The 14,316-nt window shown below is 39.4% G+C and overlaps 1 protein-coding gene across 4 annotated transcripts in view; it reads left to right on the top strand.

The window, feature by feature from the left end:
* Positions 1–14,316, top strand: part of TULP4 (TUB like protein 4) — a 180,202-nt gene that overhangs the window by 113,942 nt on the left and 51,944 nt on the right. For all 4 annotated transcript variants that reach the window (XM_075087842.1, XM_075087841.1, XM_075087843.1 and 1 more), the window contains 2 exons: positions 4,595–4,723; positions 5,036–5,197. In XM_075087842.1, the coding sequence (XP_074943943.1) occupies positions 4,595–4,723; positions 5,036–5,197 (291 nt within the window). The remainder of the gene's footprint in view (positions 1–4,594; positions 4,724–5,035; positions 5,198–14,316) is intronic.

Here is a 14,316-nt window from a genome sequence, read left to right as displayed (position 1 = left end):
ATGTGAAAATAAATGCTGGAGAAGACCTCTATCTTGAGAGCATATGCCTGCTCCCCAATAAAATGGATGGAGGATTGGAGGTTTAAAAAATTACTCACTGTGACTCACTACAGTGCCATGTAGTTTCTTTTCAGTAGTATAATCTATCTAAATCTGGTAAGGAACTCTAGCAACTAATTGCCCTAGTTATTTACCCATTTATTTTTTCTAAATGTTTGTCCCTTGCCTCTATAGCAATTCTGTACTGTATGTTCTAGGGACTACAGAGGTAAGATTTCAGTAGTGACTGTTGTATGGTGTTCTAGATTAAGGACTTCTGCTCTTGGAATGTTAATTGGTATCATATTTTCAGTCATCTCCTTCAAAAACTGTAATGAAATTAGGAATAACAAAAGCTCTCAGAATGCTTTGGATTTTAGTGGTTTTGTGTTAGAAAATGTGAAAAAAATAATAAAAGTGTCAATAACATGTAATGAATTTAAATAGCCAAACCTGGCTTCTGTTGCGAAGAGGTCACATTTACTATAAATCACGTACATGCTACTCCAAAAAGTTGCAGTTACTCAAAATTTCTTCTCTAAGATTTTAATAAATAACAACATTGCTAGCAGCATGATGGTCTTTCTAAGAAACTTAATGATTTTTCAGGCAAGAGACTGATTGTACTTTCTTTTGTTATTTGCAGTAATGGACCAAAAAGCATTAGAGTGAATGAAAGTGGAAATTCTAAAGCATAATTCAGTGCTCTTTTTTTTTAAAAAAAAATATTCTGTTGTTTTTTCAGTTAGAATAATACAGATATTTCCTCTTCTGCAAGACAAGATCTTTTCTAAATGGAGCATCTGTGAAGATGAGAAGTATGGGGAAGTAACTGAGGTTCATAAACTAAAACTTATGTTTGCACAACATTTTAAATTGAGAAATGTTAATTCTGGATTAGTCCATAGTACTGGAAGTGAATGCATGGGTTCATCTCCCAAGTGTACGTTAGCTATATTTTCTCATTTTATACATAAACAATTTTTTAAATGTTGAGAATAACATATCCTCATGTATGCTTAATTTATGATGAAAATAATTTTAAAAGTTTGGGTTTTTTTTTCTAATTCTGCTGCGTTTGCAGCATTATAGTATGTGGTCAGTTTTTAGGGAGAGTTTCTAGCACCTTTAGGATTAATTAAATTTAATTCCTGAAGATCATGTTGACAGTTAAAACAGAGCTATTGAACATGCTGAATGTTCCACTTTTGAAACAAATCTTTCACTGCTGTGCATTGTATAAAAAGAAGCTCAAAGAAAACCTAAGATGCTGATTCAGAAGCTCATTGAACTTCATGGAAGCCATCCTGTTTGGGCATGATATATTGGCCTTTACATTGTACTTAATATATTAAGCCAGAAGTTCCTTGAAGTTTTAGTCATGGGAGATAATTTCCTGTATGGGATAGCGGTTCAGAAGCTGATTAATGCTTGTGATACAAATTTTTTCTACAGTTCAACACACACAATTTGCAATTTTTACAGTATTTTTAAGAAAAAACACAAACAAGCCAAAATAATTAGGTAATACACAAAGGCTGTGTGGACCACAAATGGTCCACAGACAACTTTCTTTGGCACAGCAACATTTTTGCTCTTTCAGTACAAGATAAAACAGTTTATTCCTTGAGTACCTGTGTGAAGGTGCTAAGTAGGAAGCAGAGGACCATAAAGGCAGAAGTGAAAATGGGTCCCGTATGAGTTGAAGCTGTTAGTGAAAGTAATGATATTTTTGCATTTATGGGTTAGCAATAAAATTCCTCTTTGCAGAGGGGTAATTCAAGCTTATGCATTATTTAAGTGTGCTATCAATGGGGCATGTTTTCATACGCTTTACGTTTTAGCCAACATAAAAGCCAAAAGTAATTTAATTCTTAGGGCAATACTTCTTCCTTTCTTTATCTCTGCTTTTGTATGTTATGAAAAATGAAATAAAACTAAACTCAAAATATTCAAAGCAGCTGTAGACTCAGCACCTGTAGTCAGATGTTAAATGTAAATGATGGAAGCATCTTTAAAATGACCTCATAAAATGGTAACATTTACTCTGTGTTTAAAGAAGTTGAATTTTCAAATTACAAATCTGCTTCATTTATAAGTATGTTATCAGAAGGCATATAAAAGCATTATCTCACTGTCATTTGTGACTGAAAAGCAGTTAGTTTGTTTTGGAAGTTACTAATTTGTATCTAATTGGGACGGAGGGAGGGATGCTCTGGTTAATCTTGTTTATATTCACATGTACCCTTGGATGCTTTATCAAATCCAAAGAAAAGACAGTGTGTACAGAATTTTAATCAAAAGGTACCTTCAAGTTTTAGCAAGATTTCTATTTAAAATAGGAAAGAGACCAACCACATCAGGGTAACTTTTGTCAGTTTGCCTGTAATTTGTATCATTAAGTGAGCTGGTGCATCAAATCTATAAAATCATATGCTCATCTCAAATCTTTGCCAGGCAAAAGAGGGCACTCTTAAGACAGTACCACCTTTGGCAGTAGTTAAAAAACACGTTATTTGAACTATTAGTTTTATCTTTTGTTCTGAAGTTTTCCCTAGCAATTTTTTCTGTATGATCTATGAAATGTCCAACATGGGCACTGTCTAAGCATTAAAGGTCTGATTTTCTGTGGCAATAAGTACCTTCCACTCCATTAATAGTCATTGTTAGTCTTAGTGGCCTCCAACCTTAAAGGCTGGGGTGAAGATTTTTCAGTGTTATCCTTGTGTTACATATGGCGTTTTCTTCACTTCTTTCGTAGTACTGTTAGGCATTACTGGCAAGTACAGTTATGTCGTTGTTGCATTTTGCCTCAGGGTGGATGAAACGATGGGTTTGTGCATGGGAGTTCACCAAATAGAAAACAAAATTTTGATGTATCTGTGCTATTCTTGTGTAGATGGAAGGGACAGAGTGAAACCTCTGCCAAAGTAGAGCTGCTTGTATTAATATGTTGGAAGATTTTATTTACTGCTCTTCCAAAAACAAACAAAAAAAGCAGCGTGTGGTATAATCCATCTAGTGGCATGATATAATCCACCCAACTAGAGACAGGACTTGGGACTTGGAGGGCAGCTGCAAGGTTATAATCAAGCAGAAACAGGTGGTTTTTCGCAAAATCTCAGTGGGATTCTTCTTAGCTGCTTACCAGCAGAGAGGTGGTTTGTCATACTCGCCTCTCCCCATAATCTTCACATATGCGTGAAGAAACAGTTTTCCTTTAGCTGTTTAATCGTTCAAGGGCTGATGCTTCAGTCTGGCGAGCTACGCTGATGCACACGTTCTGAAGTTCTGACCCTTGACACTCTGTTAATAAATGTAGCACTCGCTAAATAAGTGTAAGATCATCTTTTCAGCTGTCAAGTTAAGGTTTCGGATGTGCATATTTATATCCTGATTCTGAAAAATGACTGCTGATTTTGTTGTGAAGTGTGGTGGGTCTGTCTACTCAGAGCTCATCTTAGGACTGGGATCATCAGGAGCATCAGTCCATCTCTGTAAACAGCAAAATATATTTCATTAAAATCTTCTCCTTTTGTCTCTTTTAAATGATTAATTATCTACTTAGATTTACGAAAAAGCATCATTAGAGCTGGATGCTCCTTTAGTTAAAATAACACCCTACTGATTGACTATTTAGCATATGTTTTCTTTGTTTGCATATGCCATGTCTCTTTAAAGTAACTTGGGGGAATCTCCTTGTGTATGAACATAAGCGTCCTATATATATCTGCATGATTTTGAAATAAAACTAATTTGGAAATAAGTTTTTAAGAAAAAGTCACTAACAGAAGGTAAATGGTTATACAGCTAATTTCTGCTTCAAGCACTAGGATGGCATGTTTCTTCAAGTTCTGTACTGAGGTCTCAAGAGATACTGTATTTGTTAAATTGATACATTAATTAGAAATGAGAGAGCAATTTGTTGGGTTTAGGCTCGATTAGATTCTCCAGAAAAGCCTAGCTAGTTCTAATGTAGAGAGAAGAGCCTAAAACTACTTTGTATTCCTTCTGCACTCAGTAGCAAAGCAACTTTTCTATGAAACTTATTTTTTTAATAATATGGGACTCTCAATTTTTTTTTCATGTCACTATTAATATGAGCATTCAAATTCAATCTGATAGCGATGCATGCAACTTCATCTGAAGTCAGCAGGAGGTGATGATTTGACGTAGAGTCTGACAGGCTGAGATTACAGTTGGGGAAATCATTTGGAAGTGTGTTGGATGGTCTGTACGGGGCCTCCTGTTTGCTGCTTCTGTAATGAAATCCTACATACCAGTATACAGTGTGTTTTTGTTGAAAGCATGTGATGCCTTCCAAAAAGGCCTGACGGTGAGAGATTGTGCATTTCCTGACAGCCATGGCAAAATGATTCCAGCTGTTCTTGAGAGGCGCCTAACGCTGTGCTGAAAATTACTATTTTCTACATCTTCTTCAGGATTTAAATGCTGCAGTGTTTATTCTGCAGTATTGTTTAACTGGTTCTTGTTAAATAGTTGTTAGCACAACACACAGTTTTGGTAATGCTGTTTTCGTTTGTAATCTTTTAAGGTTGTGCTGGTGAGATGGAACGAACCATTCCAGAAATTAGCAACCTGCGATGCAGATGGAGGAATATTTGTTTGGATACAATATGAAGGCAGATGGTCTGTGGAGCTAGTGAATGATCGAGGGGCACAGGTTGGTATGCATGTTTTCTCTGCAATCAAGAGCGATCAAGTCCTGAGAGGCAAAATGAAGAGAACAATGAATGGTGCTTTATACCTTTCAAAAAGCACAGGAGAAAATGAAACATTCCTTTATTGAAAGGAATATTCAAGGATTGTCACAAAGACACTTTGCAGGGACAGCTGCTTTATCCAATAGCCATGACATCAGAGCTACAACTGGGCTAATAGTTGCCTTGTCTAGTTCTGTGCAGTGCTACCTTCTATTAAAAAAAAAATTCCTATATGGCCCATATATCTATTTTCTTGTCTTTGATATGTTAAGGTAAGCGACTTTACATGGAGCCATGATGGGACTCAAGCACTTATCTCCTATAGAGATGGATTTGTGCTGGTCGGTTCAGTCAGCGGGCAAAGACACTGGTCTTCAGAAATAAACTTGGAGAGTCAGATCACCTGTGGCATATGGACTCCAGATGACCAACAGGTAACAGGGCTTTTTGAGGTATTAACTGTGTTGCTTTGATATACTATAGAGTACATCTCTTTGAAGTTCAGTAAAATGGTCACTTCGTAAGAACAGTTTCCCTCAAAACTGGTGCTCCCACAGGTAACAGAAATTTAATTCATCCTGTCATTCTCATTAGGGAAATATGATAATGTACCAAGGTACCTGTCATCGCTTTTCACCCCAATTCACACAGAGTCATGTTCAAAGTTGTTTGAGACAGGAATCTGTAATTGTACTCCTAACTTGTTGATACAGCTATCTTCAAAATGCATTTCAGCAGGGGTACAGCCTGGAGACAGCAGAGAAACATCTGACTGGCCATTCTGTATACAGCAGTTCCAGTGACAGATATGGTTATGTTTGCCTTCACATGAGTAAATGGATCGAATTGATTGAGTGTCAGAGAGACCTCAGCCTTATGCAAAAAACACCATTTGAAAGAGCGATATTTTTCCAACCATTGAGTCCAAAACTGGCTGAGCTTCGTAAAAGCCAGTCAAAAAATTCTTCTTTACTATTTTTCTAAAGAAGTGTATGATATTGGTCACACCACCATTTATAGTGGGGCTTGAGCTAGGCCATTGGCTTCATCTGCAGAACATACAACGGCCCTTTGCCATTCATTGTTGAGCTTACTGGAACGGTCTTTCCTTCCGCATGCTTGCTGTCGTTATGGTTACTCTTTAAAGCCAGGGAGTCTAAATGCCTCTTTTTGAATCTGGGGAAATGTAAATCTTGACAATAAATAATTTACTTGAGATCAAGAGGAAAAGACAAGCAGCAGAAGTAGGAGGGGAAACTAAGATCTAATAGCTCCGAGTCCTATGTTTTAAACATGAGGCTACCCCATTTGTGTGATACTCAGTTGTTGAATCTGTAGTTGGAAATATCTTCACTTGAATGTTTAGTTTGGATTGACTACTGCCTTTAATTCAATTTAGCCAGTATGTTTGTACTTTCTAATCTGGATGCTCCTTAAGTGGTTATTCCAGAAAACAAACACTTGTTCAGTGTCCAGGTAAGTGCATTCAAACATAATGGCCAGTTCCAGCTGTGTGAACATCACTTGCTCAAGTAACTGATTCTGCTGCCAACAAATTCGCTGAAGCAGAGGCCAACTCCAGCCACGAGCTTGATGTTGCTCTGCACAGTTCTCCTAACTATGGGGTTTGCACGTTAAGGGATGATGAATCTTTATACTGTTCTTCAGAGTTGGTGGAAAGAAGTGATCTTTTTAAAATGTGTTTAGATGTATTTGCCTGTGGAAGCACAAGGAAATATGATTCACTAAGGTACTAGGCAAGAGACTATGCTCAGTTCAAACTAAAAATAGCAAACTGAGGGGGGGAAGGACATTGCATATATTACACACAGATAAGCTCATACAGAAATGGATACCCTTACTAGTTTATCTCCTTATCTAATTTCTCTCCTGTTTTGTATCTGTGCAAATGAGAACAGAATATTGTTCTATTCTAGAGTAGCTTCAGCATCTTCCCTGTTGCACAATGGAATCTACTTGTCAGTACAGTGAGTGAAAGATAAATGTCAACATTTAAATTTATATTTTCATGCTATTCTTTTTGTCACCCCTCTGGCACCATGAAGATTGCTGGTGAAAGTGTTCCTGGAAAACGTTACTCTCCATGGTCCCATGACCTTTAACACAATTAACTTGAAAAATTACATTTTCAAGGGGAATGTACGGTTCAGTATCTGTTTTCTACTGTCCTGATAAAAAATTGGCTTAATATTGTCTATCTGTTCACCTCAGTCTTTTGTTCTCTTAACTTTCTCCCTCAGCCCTTCGCTGCATGCATCGTCCTCTTTTCTTTAAGTCTCATTTTCCATCTTTCCTCCTATCTGTCTGTTCAACACTGGTATGCTACATCCTCTGTCAGTTCACCACAGCTCTGGGGCAGCTCTGCCAGAGGAGGGTGATTTCCTACCACTGTCTTTCTGTTTGAGGCAAGAAGTGGTTGGAGCTACAGTATTGCCAGCATCTTCTTGTTTGACAGAGTGTGCGTGGCTTCTGGACTTGTGTCCTTGCTGAGCTTTGACACAGGCTTGCAAGTAAAGCACCTGAGGCAGCGGCTGATGCCACCTGTGGTTGAAACTCCGTAATTAACACTTCCCAAAGTCTTTTGAGAGCCTAGAGATGGGATAAGAGCTGGAGAGATGGCCAGGATGGAGTATACTCCTGCTAAAACTGTGTGTATAGGTGTATCTTTTAACTGATTCGGTACGTACTTTGCCCTGAGGAAGTTATTGGCTGATTTTATCGATACTAGATGCAACTCTTCTGCATTTCCTTTCAGGAAGAGAGTGGTATCATCCTTCTTGCCGGTCTGTTGTTTTTCAGGATTTCTTGAGCTCTCCTTGTGTGTTGGGGACAAAGTTAATGTGAGTCATAGGATAGTTGATACTATCTGTTTGACTGCAGCGCATTCTTTCTCAGCATCATATGTCATCAGATGATCTCTGAAGGTCATCAGCAGATTTTTAGTGTGGCTCACGCCCAGGTCTTGAGTCCAGACTTTGAGCTGTGGGCTTCTTCAGCTAATTCAATACATAGGCCTTTTGATTGTGATTCCGCATGTTTATTGTAGAAGACTAGAAGTTAACTTTCTTTCTTCCATTGTGTGTCTGTAGTCCTGCTCCTGTGGAGGGCTTTAGGGTGTTTCCTGCTCTGGTACATTGTAACCAGAGCACACGTTTGGCCGAGGCAAAAAGTCCCGTTATATCAACAGGCTCTTGAGGATAATAAGCAAATATGCAGAACAGGAAGACTTTACAGGACTGGGTCCTCTGTCTTGAGCAGAGTGCCACACTTGGTTAAACTCAGATGGATGGGATCTCGCAGGAGTGTGACCTTCCTTTCTCTGTTTTGAAATGTTTTTTTCAAGGCTACAGGAGGCTGTAGTAGAGCCTACTTCCTCGGGGTCATGTGGACTACTTTTCTGGTGAGAAGGCTTACCTAGGATCATGGAGGGATGAAAAGTATATTTGAAATGAAAAGTAAATTTGAAATATCAGACACTTCTGTACGCTGTATATACCAAGTAGACTGAATGACTTCCCAAGTGAGAAAAACTTGAGTTTTGTCTAGCCAAAAGGTTTGTTTATAATTACAGAAGCAATGTCAGTACGTAATTAAGGATTTTTTCCTAAGCCCACAAGTCATATAAAATATCTTTCCAGTGCTGCTTCTGCCCTCTGTGTGCTTGCTTAGCTCCTAGTGACATTTTTCTATCAAATTCTGCTGCCTTCAGGCCATCCTCTCCCTCTACTTCTCCCAGATTTTACCTGTTAAAGAGGCTTATTCTGTTCACAACAAGAGAAAGGCATAGTGTCAGAGAACTGGGTGAGAAGTGTAGAGGGTCTGATTATCCTCGTTTAGAGCAATATAGTGTAACTCCCTGGACTTCACTGGGGTTGTTTCTGTTGCTGTTTCTGTGTGTCAGAAGAGAATCAGAAGGAAATCACTCTCCAATAGAGGGAAGCCTTGATGAAAATGAATGAATATATTTTAATCCCTGGTTATCCCAAGAGGTACCATTAATTTGTTCCCTGCATCGCAGCTAGTGTAAATTATTAGACTTTTCTGACAGCTCTTAAGAGCCCATTTCTGGTTTTCTCCCATCCTCTTTCCTGTTGTAAGCTTTTATTTGTGGAAAATAAAGGACTGGCCAGGATTCTCTTTGGCCAGGACATGACAGACAACAGGTACGTGTGAACTTTGCCAGCACACTTCCTTCTGTTTGCTTTGAAAAGAGGTGTACAATCAGTTAGCTAGTTTGATTGGCATCCTGCTGGGTGCATTAACTGTTGTATGTGGTCCCATTGCAACACAACGGGCATTAGTACTAGGAATGTGTAAATACAGGCCCCAAGTTTCAGCCTGCTCTGTGCCTAATCATACAAAATTCTGCTCTCAGTGGAAGAGAAAAGCAGCACAGGAACAGATACCGTGTGCACTGCAGGGTCTTAGGAGACACTGGAAGAAAACCTGTGAGACCAGAAGCAGACGAAACCAATTTTGTCTCAAAAACGCAGGGTGCAGAAGGTCTGTATATTGTTTTTTTAAAAACAAAATATTTTGTCGTTTGCAGTAGCTGTGCAGAAAGGCAGTTTTTACACTGTTAGCTGCCAGCGCTTGCTATCCCTACTCCCATGTCAACAACAGACGCTTCAGCATCTTTTTCCCTGACAGGCACGAGGCAAGGGCAGGCTTCGGCTCCTTCGCCCTGCCTGCAGCGCCCTGCCTGCAGTGCTTCAGGGTGGAGCCCAGTGCACAGAAAGGAGCTTCACATGAACGAGGGGGGATCTGTGCTACTTTTTGGGTCCAGCGATGTAGTCGGGTGGGATCTCTGTGCTAATACAGCACTTTGTGTCTCAGGTGTCCCCGATAGGATCAGCGCCATGCTGTGCCAAGTAGCTGCCATGAGGTAGGAGCTATGGCAAAATTGTCAACAGGAGGTTGGAGCTAATTAACAAGAAGTGCTGTCAAATTGTTACTGGTGACACCAGGCATTTCATGAGCTTGCCTCTCAGGCTCCTTGGTTTTGGTGTGGCTTTAGTCCCTGGCAAGAATTTTAACTAATAAATCCATTAGAGTCTGCTTTTGGATCCACGCTTTTTCATCTGGTAGCAGTTGCTACCACCTTTTCAGGGAAATAGTCATTCCAAACAACTCCTGAGCTGGAAGTAGGAATAGCAGCCTTACCTAGCTTCCAGAACACGGCTTAAAAATAAGGAATTTATTATTGAGAATGTTGTGTCTGTTTGGGCCATGATGTCATCTTCTCACCTATGTCTTCTTTTGCTTGTTGCTCTGGAACGAGGACTTTGTGATTCACTTCACCCTACCATTTTGCTTTTAATCAGGTGCTGTGGCACACGTCTCATTCAGACAGTCCTTGCTATTGCAGTAGTTGCACTGATCAAGTTTAATTATGCTCAGACATCTAGCTGTGTGGAAAAAAAAATCTTGAAGACAGCCTTCTAATGAGTTGACAGAATGATGAAAGGGAGCTGCAAACAGGCAACTGGGAAGGCAAATATTTACCTTAATTATTTTGAATGAAGGGAAGGAAGGACAAAATGAAAAAAAAAATTACAGCCTGTAAAATTTGAAAGGGTAAGCAATTACTTTGGTCTTTATTAGAATACTTCTTGTCCCTATTAAGGATCTTCAGAGGTTCACATAAAGGACCCTTTAGAACACCAGGGAATATCTATATTTTTGTGTCTAAATAAACTTGCATCTTTTCCCCCATCCATTCTGGGTGCAGGGACTACCAAATGACCTTACATATATATTTCAGTGACCAGAGCCACTCAGAATTGCACTGTAAGATACAGTCTTTGACGAAGAACTGAAAGACTTATTTTCATTGATGGATGAGTTACTCAAATTACTGGGAAAAAATGGCTAGAGGCTTTTTATAGCATTGAAGAAGTGTCATTAATTAACTAGGCAGTTTATTCAAGCCACAAAGACCGCAGACAATGGTTAAACTGCATATAAGGATTGTAGCGTTGCATGCTGCATAATTGAGCAGTACCATTAAAATGCAAAAAGAGGGCAGGGGAAGGAGACTTCAGTTGTCTTTCGAGATAAATCCAGTTGTTATATAAAACAAACCAATAAACAAAACCCACCACAGTCTTTAATATTTTGGACTATCTTTAGAAGCATTTCAAACCTTTGTGGCAGACTTGCTATTAAAATTAATGATTTCTGCTTGCTTGTACTAAGGATTCTATGAATGTTTACTATCCTACTGCATCCTTTTATAGACAAAATATGTGGGGTTTTATAGATACATAGAATGTTTAAATGTTTTTGCAGAGACTTTAGTATTCTTGCTTTATGTATTCATATGTGCTGGAAGCCACTAACTTTGTTTCTGTTCTTTGCTTGGTGACTTGATTTTTATGATGCTACATAATGATGACAGACAGATTTTGGGTGAAAAAGTAATGTGAATTCTAAGTGCTATTTAGCCTTTCTTTTTCCTGTCTTTTTATTACGTTGTTTTGAAGCTACATTATGCAGCTATTTCTGAAATAATAGATTTCTTTTTTTTTCCTGATGTCCATACATAGTTTTATTAGCATTGCCTTTCCTTTGCCTTTTTGTGTCAAGTAGGTTTTCATGCATCATTCTGTTGAGAATATGGCTTCCAGACAGAAGGAAGGAGAAGAGTTAAATAGCTTGGTGCACTGTGCCTTTTTTTAGTTGTCCTCTCTTTTTCTACCTAGCAATGAGCAGCTACACTGCAGATATCAGTACTCAGATGAAGACTTTATAGGCTTTGCCTTGAGTTTTGGGGAGGATAGAGAAGTAGTATGTTCTCGTCGGAGCCTCTGGGGTTCATCTACAGCTTTGGGAGCTGTGGCATCTCTCTGTGGGTTTATCCTAGACAAGGCTTTTCCTGCCAGAAACCCCAGTTGATACTGCACAGTTACTGAGTGGGTAATTGAAGGAGCGGAGCAACAAGGTGATGCTTCAGTGTGCTTTCTTCTTCCCACTTGCTTCATCTGTGCCTTGCCTAATCTTTCCCTTGATGCTCTTCATCCAGCCTGTAGTGGCGAGACACTGAGAGAGCTGACGAGATGGTGCTATTTGTTCTAGTCATGAGGGCTGTAAGATGGGGGATGTTTATGTGCTGACAGCATAATGGCTCATTTTTTCTCAGTAACTCCTGCAATGTTTCATGTCAACACTGTTTCAGATGAGTCTTGCACAGAAATTTTGCCTTTAATGACTCTGTCTGAAAGGAAGATTACAACTGTTTTAATGTTTTGCTCATCCTTGTAGACAGGGTATTTAATGTTTGCTACTGTGAAAAGTGAATGGCTGAATGGGTTTCTGCATTGCCTTGGATGCACAGTGTACTAGGATGTTTGGGTCACCCTGAACAGTGTGTCCTGTAATTCTTTACCATGATCTGATGTGACTCTCAGATAGGTCACAATATTCTTGTTTTAGTTGACCAGAATCTGGGGTTTGTTAAACTCTGTGCACTCTACCACATCTTCCCCTCCCTCAGGAAAGAAAGGATGTCAATGACAGTGACAAACCAGAGATGGAGGGAGAGCTAAAGTCTTGTGCTATTCAGTTAATGTGTCCACTTAGCATTTTTATACCAAGTACATTTTTGGAGCATTGGTGTTTGAGTCAGCAAACTAAAGACATGTGCAGATAGAAACACAGCCAGTCTCTGTGTGGGAAATGGCAGGAATAAAGAAGTCATTTGCCTCTCCTATCACCTTGCTGGCACTTTTACAGAAAGATGTGCTCATACAGCCTGAAGTCTTTAGTTCTTTGGGACAGGGAGTACTTATTTGAAACTGTGTTTCTGAAAAGCACTGTGTCATGCTGTGGGTCAAATAGTAATAACGAGGATTTGCAGTGCACCTGTGCAAAGTAGAAGCACATACGTATGCTACTTTTGAGGCAGTACAGAGAAAAAATGGCACCTCCTGCAGGAAGCCGCTCTTTTTCTAAGAAGTCATCATATATAAGGTAGGAAAATTGCTTTGATTTGTTCGTTTAGATTTTGAGTTGATTGGGGAGGGCATGTGAATGGAAGTACAGTTCTTACAGGGGAAAAACTCTCCAAACTGTGAAGGTTTTACAGCATTTTTTTCAGGAACAGTCTGTGTTACACCATTGCCAGAGCCACTTGGCTGAGAACGCTTCGGCCCCAGGACCCCTTTGGTTCATCCAGGGTTTTGTGGCCTTTTCAGTTCAAAAGAAATGTAGCTGCCAGAGTGGTTAATTTAAACTTTATTATCACTGGGCCTTGATCTGTTGATTTTTTGGAAGTTAGTAAGAGGACCAGGAGCCAAATGGGGTCTTGAACTTGGGTCAGACGTGTTCAAGCCTGTGAATAGTCTGAAACCTTGGTGCAGGCAAGGAGGATTAGTGTGATTTAATGAGAAAGAGGAGATCTGTGGATTTCTGCATTAGGTCTTCTCTGGGAACACAAGGCCAAGTTTCATAGTAGATTGGAGAAGAAAGGTGATATTTTTGGAAAGTGATATCACATGGTCGTTCCATTGATTTGACAAAAAGAGATAGTATGCCAGTGGAAAGTGGGAGCAGTATCTCTTTATTCTCGAAAACCTTTCCCATCAGTGTTTCATCCTGCATGGATTCAACTTGAGCTCTCTGCTCTGTATCCAGGAGGCAGTTTCTTGTCAGTGTTCAGATGTTGAGGGATTGTTGGCAACTCCATCAGCTGAAAAGGGATTAATCTTTCCCTGCTTTCCTTGCTTTGGGGAGGATAGTCATTCTTTTTCGATGCCTCATTTCAGTAACAGTGTATTACTCAGCCTGTCTTCATGTTGACGAAGTTATACTTGACCTCACCCACTCTACTTAATTTCCTGATCATGGTGAGTTACCCATCTCTGCCAGCACCCAGGACCTAGAAGGAGAATGAAGAAATTAAGAGGCTGGTTTCCATTAGCATATAGCTTAACCCAGGGGCTCTTTGATTTTGTATTATGAAATTCAAAACAGCAAGGACATTGCTTCTAAACTGCTTTGTATTGCATTCTCACTGGCTGAGAGTGCAATCCTTGTTGCTAAGTAATACCATTTTCAAGTAGGAAAAAAAAATGAAACCACAAAACCCCAGCAGAAACTCTCAGACTTCTAAAACTCTGAATGAAATTTTAGCTTCAGCAGTCAACATATCTTTTAGGAAATAACTAAAACCTGGCTTGGGAACAATGCAGAAGACTGCCAAATGTATCAGTTGACTTCTTTGCCTGATTGAGTGGTTGTTGGTAAAACTAATTGCATTTTCCCACCTAACAGTACCAAATAGCTGGTTTTGTTGCTATATATAATTGGATATATATGAAGAATTACATGTTTTCATAGACAGGTGTGCAGTTTCCTGGCAGAGTTTATTGAGAAAACAGAAAACGGTGCTGCTTGAAGAGCATTCCAGAGTACTTCTGCTGCGGGAGCTTAGTGGTCCAGGCTCAGAGTCCTGTCCATGTTAAAAGCTACAGAAGATGTTCTGTAGAAGGTGTTCCAGCTGCTGGCATTTTGATCATTTTGCATTCTACTT

This window comes from Phalacrocorax aristotelis, chromosome 3, assembly GCF_949628215.1.
Source record: "Phalacrocorax aristotelis chromosome 3, bGulAri2.1, whole genome shotgun sequence".
Lineage (NCBI taxonomy): Eukaryota > Metazoa > Chordata > Aves > Suliformes > Phalacrocoracidae > Phalacrocorax > Phalacrocorax aristotelis.
Note: the sequence above shows the minus strand (reverse complement) of the source record. Positions and strands in the feature narration are given on the sequence as shown.